Source organism: Mustela nigripes, chromosome 16, assembly GCF_022355385.1.
Source record: "Mustela nigripes isolate SB6536 chromosome 16, MUSNIG.SB6536, whole genome shotgun sequence".
In the NCBI taxonomy this organism is placed as follows: domain Eukaryota; kingdom Metazoa; phylum Chordata; class Mammalia; order Carnivora; family Mustelidae; genus Mustela; species Mustela nigripes.
Window position 1 is genome coordinate 32,340,720 of NC_081572.1, and position 7,725 is coordinate 32,348,444.

General features: G+C 45.0%; 1 protein-coding gene and 1 non-coding gene across 2 annotated transcripts in view; both read right to left on the reverse strand.

The window, feature by feature from the left end:
- TEX14 (testis expressed 14, intercellular bridge forming factor) overlaps nt 1-5,926 on the reverse strand; it is a 73,267-nt gene extending 67,341 nt beyond the window's left edge. The window contains exons 1-4 of the mRNA XM_059379005.1: nt 5,831-5,926; nt 5,062-5,176; nt 1,644-1,809; nt 1,074-1,210 (exon numbers count right to left, since the gene is read on the reverse strand). Of these exons, the coding sequence (XP_059234988.1) occupies nt 1,074-1,210; nt 1,644-1,809; nt 5,062-5,176; nt 5,831-5,843 (431 nt within the window). The 5' untranslated portion in view covers nt 5,844-5,926. The remainder of the gene's footprint in view (nt 1-1,073; nt 1,211-1,643; nt 1,810-5,061; nt 5,177-5,830) is intronic.
- On the reverse strand, nt 5,369-5,586 carry LOC132004653 (small nucleolar RNA U3). Its single transcript, XR_009400605.1, has one exon. It is a non-coding gene; the product is annotated as a small nucleolar RNA U3 (small nucleolar RNA).
- Nucleotides 5,927-7,725: the final 1,799 nt, after the last annotated feature.

A 7,725-nucleotide genomic window follows, 5' to 3' on the forward strand; every position in this document is an offset into this window, starting at 1 on the left:
TCAGTCTTATTAGAAACGAGCAAGAACATATAGAAATAAAATCATTACAAACTGGGACAAGTCTCTCCAAACTCTGAATGAGGGAGCTCCACACAAAGGGGAGGAGCAAGGGCCGGCAAAGAGGTGGCAGGAGTTGGACCCAGTAGGGCCTCCAGGATCAGATAAGGGATTTGGGAGTTTATCCTGATAGGTACAGAGAATGCCTTAAAGTGTTTTTAGCAGAGAGTGGCACAACTCCATTTCCATTTTTAAAAGGTTGTTCTAGAAGGTGACCCACAAGAGTGGCACCAAGAGGAGCAGTTAGGAGTAACTACGCCTCAAGGGAATTAACTTATCTTTCCTGAGAAGCAATATCCAGCTCATAGGAAGAAAACCAGACTTGCTCAGGGAAGGACAGGAAGAGAGAGCCTGTGAAGGTGTGACAAGTCTAGCAACCCTGATTACAGAAAGTAATGTCATCAGAGAAAATCAAAATGGAAAGGATTCCATGAGTACAAACCCTAAGTCAACAAAGCCCTAAGAATTTAAAAGAACTAGGTAGTTGAGCATGGAAAGAAGCCTGAGGCCCTCCCCCTGCAGCTGTGATGGGGGCATGGAGGCTGCCCACCCCACTAGCATCAGATCTCTCACACTGGCTTAAAACAGCTTGAGGAAGGTAAGTTAAGCATTCGTGTTCTTTTCCTATCTTAGGAATAAAGGAGCATTATTTCCATGATTTGGGAGATGACACAAAAGCCAGTTGGCTGCTCTGCTGAGAAGGAATTTTCTGCTGGGCTCCTCAGACCTGCAAATTTCTTTTTTTGCTAGCCACTAACCACAGGGTGGCTCCCACTAGAGCCCAGACCACTCTCCCCCGACCCCACATTCCTGCATGGGGGCAGGGCAGCAGAAGGTGCTCCTCTGGATGCTATTGCAGGGGCCAAGGCCTCTCTGCCGGAGCTCACCACTTAGAGTGGGCCAGATGCCAGACAAGACCCCATATGGAGGGAAACTTGGTGGTCCACATTGCAGGGCTCCTACAAGGAAGGCTGGGGTGACACCAAATATCGCACACTTTTCAAGGCAGCACTCACCCCTGTATGAGACCACCAAACCGGGACGGGCCGCAGATGAGCCGCTGCGGGGAGTCGATCTTCTTCAGGAGGTCACAGGAGAAACCCTGTATGATGGCTTGCATGTGCGAGGCACAGCGCTGCATGAACTCCACCATCTGCAATACGCCGTGAAGATGTTCAATGCTGGAGCGAACTAAGAGCTATCCTGGCCTTCAGTGGACCTGGGACAGTCTGACCTGAATGATCTGAGGAGCCAGGAGTCCCTGACAGGGAAATTAGGGCCCAGGTGATTTTTTACAGGAATGGAATGTTTCCAGGGAGGGGATTTGGCAATAATTTCCTCCAACTCCCTGGTTCCTCAAAAAGTTCTCCCTCCTCACTGAATGGATGATCAAAAAGATTCACTAGATTTACCTGAGAGTTTATAGCTGGTTAACTTGCTTCAATCCAGGCCTGTGTATCCAGTGCCATTAGGCAAGGCCACTGTAAGCCCTGTCCTGTCCCCAGGATCAGCTCCTCCCCGCTCCCTGGGCTCCCGATTCCTAGCTCAGTGCTCTGCCTTGGCTGTGGTTACAGAGCGGATCTCACCGCGGTGCTGCGCTCCTTCCCGGATGTCAGAGCCCAAGTCTGCGGGTTTCGACCCTTCTCATCATGGAATCGAAGATCACCCCCTGCATCCAGCAGTTTGCTGAGGATCCACTGATTGCCTGAAAATGCTGCTGCGTGAACAGGAGTACTTCCATCAAAGCAGCGGCTGGAAGGGGAGGTCCTTGTATCAGTGTCTGTAATCTCCTCCCTTCCACAGAACGGGGTGAGGGATTCGATGGCTGACACAAGGCTCCCTTTCTCCAAAGGCAACCTTTGGGAGGAGGATTATAATACCATTTGCGAGGCTATGCCAATAGGAGCTTTATACACACCCCCTTTTTCCACCCTTACCTTTCTACCCTTCGAGGTGGTATCATGTTCCAAATAATAGATAAGAAAACAAAAGGGCAAAGCTGAGATACATACCCAGGTATGGGTCTCGTTCTAAATCTGGTGTTCCTTTTCCCATTGTCCCTTGGTATTAGCTGCTCTGAAACAATTTTCTTCATGTCTGTAGTGTCCTGCAGTCAGGGTGGTGATGCATATCCTAACCAGAGATCAACCCTCTCAAGTGAGAATATCTCTATCTCCCAATCCTATGGTAGAGGCCTGCAAAACCCTAATGCCAGCAATCTGATTAAGAATCTACAACACAGGGATGCATGGGTGGCTTAGTCGGTTAAGCGTCTGCCTTCAGCTCAGGTTATGATCCCAGGGTCCTGGGATGGAGCCTTGCACGGGAACTCCCTGTTCAATGGGGGAGTCTGATTCTCCCTCTCCCACTCCCCCTGCTTGTGCTTTCTCTCAAATAAATAAAATCTTATTAAGGGGCGCCTGGGTGGCTCAGTGGTTTGGGCTGCTGCCTTCGGCTCGGGTCATGATCTCAGGGTCCTGGGATCGAGCCCTGCATGGGGCTCTCTGCTCAGCGGGGAGCCTGCTTCCTCCTCTCTCTCTGCCTGACTCTGCCTACTTGTGATCTCTGTCAAATAAATAAATAAAATCTTAAAAAAAAAAAAAAGAAGAAGAATCTACAACTCAGGGGTGCCTGATTGACTCAGTCAGTAGAGCACATGACCCCTGATCTTGGGGTTGTAAGTTCAAGAGCTGTGCTGGGAGTAGAGCCTACTTTAAAAAAAAATTGGGGGCGCCTGAATGGCTCAGTGGGTTAAGCCTCTGCATTCGGCTCAGGTCACGCGTGATCTCAGGGTCATGGGATCGAGCCCTCCATCGAACTCTCTGCTCAGCGGGGGGCCTGTTTCTCCCTCTCTCACTCTCTGCCTACCTCTGATCTCTCACTCTGTGTCCAAAAAAAAAGAAAAAAAAGTTTTAAAAATTAATTAATTAAGAGATAATGGGACGCCTGGGTGGCTCAGTGGGTTAAAGCCGCTGCTTTCGGCTCAGGTCATGATCTCAGGGTACTGGGATCGAGCCCCACGTCGGGCTCTCTGCTTGGCAGGGAGCCTGCTTCCCTTCCTCTCTCTCTGCCTGCCTCTCTGCCTACTTGTAATCTCTCTCTGTCAAATAAATAAATAAAATCTTAAAAAAAAAAAGAGATAATATGTAACATTTGGGAGATTTCTCACTAAAAATTGGGATTTTCAGGGTCACGCTGGCTCAGTCAGTTAAGCATCTGCCTTTAGCTCAAGTCATGATCTCAGGGTCCTGGGATCAAGCCCCATGTTGGGCTCCCTGCTCAGTGGGCAGCCTCCTTCTCCGTCTCCATCTGCCTCTTCCCGCCAGCTCACTCTCTCAAACAAATATATTAAAATCTTTTTTTAAAAAAGATTTTATTTATTTATTTGACAGACATAGATCACAAGTAGGCAGAGAGGCAGGCAGAGAGAGAAGGAGAAGCAGGCTTCCCACTGAGCAGAGAGCCTGATGCAGGGCTCGATTCCAGGACCCTGAGACCATGACCTGAGCAAAGGCAGAGACTTAACCCACTGAGCCACTCAGGTGCCCCACAAATATATAAAATCTTTAATTAAAAAAAAAAAAAATTGGGGATTTTCAGCCTCTTGGAAATTTAGAAGATCTGGCCTTCCTGGCTCCCTTTCCTACCCAGGAGCAACAAATGCCTAACCCTTCTTAGAGAGAGCCTGTGCTCACTGACTCCACTTGGACCCGCAGGCATCTGATTTTATGAGTTCAATAGGTCCCTGTCATCACAACATTTCTTTTGAGCACTTAATAATATAACTTCCCCCCAGAAATTTTCCTTCACTTTGATCAAAAGATATTTTTTTAAGTCACATGAAAATAGTCCTATCACAAAATACAAAGAGGGGAATTGCCTTTCCCTTTTTGACAATATCCTTTCCTACCTCCCCCTGCCATCACGGGGACTTTTGAAAAAGGAAAGTCAAAAATGAGTTCTTAAGGCCTGGGCTCCTGGTCTCAGCTCTAACCATTAACATACCATTATAGGCTAGTCGCTTAAATTTTCTGGGCCTTAACTCTTAACCTGGAATATTAAATCTTTGAATGATTTGATCTTTAAGGGATCCAGCTCTAAGCCTCCACAAAACTGACATAACTGCAATTGACTGGAAAATGCTGCATTTTTGCTGAGAACTCCAGGAATTCCCAGTGTGGCCACCTATAACACTGTTACCTGCAAACAAGTGAGACAGCCCTTTGTTTCTCAGCTTTGAAATTAAACATTAACACAGGACAGAAGAGTGTATATGAGTCTTAGAAGGAAACAGCAAAATGTTCACTGTATTTTCTCCTACTAAGCAAGAAACCCTATAAAAAACAAAAACCCCCAAAATCTTCCAACATCAATACTTTACCTTTTTAAAATACATGAAACAGGGCTTCCTTGTGTAAGAAGATAGAAATGTTACTTTCTGATGTTTATGAGTATATTCTGGAATTCCTGGAGGAATCAGCTAGAATCATGTTTCTGGTTCTGTTCAATAGGAACTGTAAAAGTACCTGCTGTCCCCTCCCTCTTGGTTTAAAAGGTGGTTGTGAAGATCAAGTGAGCTGGTGCCTGAGAAAGCCCTCTGAGAAGCAAAAGTGCTACACTGTTCCACATTAAAAGGTGGGCCAACTATGAAACTGAGGTTCTTCTGGACCACAATTACAAGAGCAAGGCAAGTGATTCTGATTAAGTGATCCCAAATATACTATAAACTTGGTTGGTGGATATGTTGAACTGATTAAGAATCATACAAATTATAACCTGAGTGGAAATATGCAAACTGTACTACTATAATAACAATTAAGTTCCCATTGTTTTACTGAACTTAGTAAAACTTCTTAGAAATATGTTCCAACATAGCTATACAACTGCATTTCATTGATATAAGTTAGCAAAGTCTCTTTTAATATCTTCTCAAACTGTTTTCCAAATGCCCCAACTCATCTTAAAAGCATACTATTCTCTAGATAGTGATATTATTATACTTACTGATTTGGATCAGATCCATAATCCACCAGAACATCAACCACCTTCGTAAGACCTAATAACGCTGCAACGAAAAGTGCAGTCTGACCAAGAGAATTAACTGCATCAACATAAATCCCTGCAAAATAAATTGAAAAAACAACACAAACATCAGAGAGCTTCTGAAAACAAGACTAAAAACGTGCTTAACAAAACAAAGCAAGCTAAGGAACTCAAAAACAGAAGGAAAAAAAAAAAAAAAAGCACTTAGCCAAAACAATACCTACACAAAAAAAAAGGACTTGAGTGCTGTCTTTAACTAATAAGGAAAACCACTCAGACTGCGTTCTCTCCCTCTTGCTTCCCCAGAAAAAGGGAAGAAGAACGATCATCAATGGCAAATGGCAGTCACAAAACGCAACACCAAATGCCGGCTTCACGCTCAGAAGAGAACACCACGCCTCCTCCTCGTGGTTTTGGGTACTCTACACATTCAGAGAAACTTCTCTAGTAACGAACTATAGAAATGATCCCTGAAAGTATAGTCTTAACCCTGCACCGCCCGACTTTCCGGGGTGAAAGAAAACCATATACATTTTACATATGGTGACTTTTCAAAATAAAGTTACCATCCCGCAAAATGTAGACTAGCATGTGTTTTCCAAAGAACTGTTCCATGACCAAAGTTCGACAAAGCGTTTTCGAACAATACGTTTCAGAAGACATCTCAAGTTATCACTAATTAACATGCAGCTGATAAACAGCCAATCGCAAGGCATTTTTCCCCACTCACCCCTTTCACCCATTGCCCGGCAGTTCCGACTCGTCAGTTTTACGTAGACTGCTGACGACTGCAAAGCGCGCCGGAACTCCAGGACGGGCCTCAGTTTAGACCGACAGTGGAACCGCTGAATCCTTTTTCCTCCCTCCGCCCTGCGAGGAAAACCTAAGTGGATGATGAAACCCATGACCCAAGCCAAAGACAGTTTTGCAGAGCACTCCCGGTTTTTAAACTTCATCCCGTCTAATTACCAGCCATATACGCGGTCTTTGGAATTTTTTTTTTAAACAAATCAACTAATTTTTATTTACATAAAAGGCGTGCTTAAACAAAACAATACATAATTATGCTTAAAGATTCGGGAGCTCTTGGGAACGTGAGTGGCTCAGTTGGTTATACAACTGCCTTCGGCTCAGGTCACGATCCTGGAGTCCCAGTATCTAGTCCCGCATCAGGCTTCCTGCTTGGTGGGGAGTCTGCTTCTCCCCCTGACTCTCCCCCTCTCATGCGCGCGCGCGCGCTCTCTCTCTCTCTCAAAAAAAAAAAAAAAAAAAAAAAAAAAAAGACTCAGGAGCTCTCAGCTCTTGGTCTAAAGACAAAACTCCACATAGCTTACCAGGCCATCAGTGGTCTGGCCCACACACCAGGTCTCCAGCCTTATTTTGCACCAGATTCCCTTTCACTTCAGTCATACTGAACTTCAGGCTTTTTGCTCACCATATTACCTTCTGCCACAGAGCCTTTGCAAAAACTCTTCCCTCAGACTGGAGTTCTCTCCCAATCCCTTCCCCAGCTTAACTGCAGTTCATCATTAAGACATCTGTCCAAGTGTCATTGTCTCAGGGAACAGTTCCCTGACCTCCTTCATCAGATCCAACATCTTCTCTGTGTGATTATTTGATTAATGCCTGCTCTTTGCTTGAGACTATGTCTGGGAAGGGCAGAGACTATGAAATGACCTTGTATACTCACAATATTCCAAACACCTAGTACTAAAAGAATGAATCTAAGCAAAGGTGTCTAGTGTAGAGAACTGGGCAAGACTGGGGTCCTTAACATTGTAATCTTTCATTTTAAAGTCATGGGGGGAAGAGAGTCACAAAACATTTTACCTAAATAGACAGTTGAGGATGGAGTCCTGGAGCCCACTAATATTTTAAGGGGCAAGTTGAAATGACAAAGCCAAAAAGTAGGGAGAGAAGGAAACCAAAAGAGGTAAGAGAAAAACCTGAACAAGTGGGTCACAGTGACAAAGGAGATAAGAGTTTCAAAAAGGAGGATCAGTCAACAGCATCAGACTGGAGAAATGTAGTGAGAAGGGTCAGTGTTCTTGGGGCACCTGGCTCAGTGGGTTGGGCCTCTCCATTCAGCTCAGGTCATGAACTCAGGCCATGAACTCCTGGGATCGGGAACCCACATCTGGCTCTCTACTCGGTGAGGAAGCTGCTTCCCCCTCTCTCTCTGCCTGCCTCTCTGCCTACTTGTGGTGTGTGTGTGTGTGTGTGAAATAAATAAATAAATAAAAATATTTTTTAAAAAAAGAAGAAGAATCAGTGTTCTTGCTGAGAGCAGTGCTAGTGGGGTTCACATTTCTTACTGCTCAGGTCTCACTATGTTACAAGTATGTGTGGCATGTCTTCTTCCCTCCTAGACTGTCTCCCCTAACCTTCAGGGCAGAACTGCCAAATTTCTCTCTCTTCAGTACCAGTACTTGACCTACCTAGCCTAAGAGTAGATAGAGGAGAGCAGCAAAGAACAATGTGGGAAGACAATTCTCCACAGATGGCTCCTATGTCTCCAAATCAGAAAAGCAAGGTACTAACTGCTCTGTATTCTACACTATCTTTTTTTTTTTTAAGATTTTATTTATTTATTTGTCAGGCATAGAGGGAGAGCGAGCGAGTGAG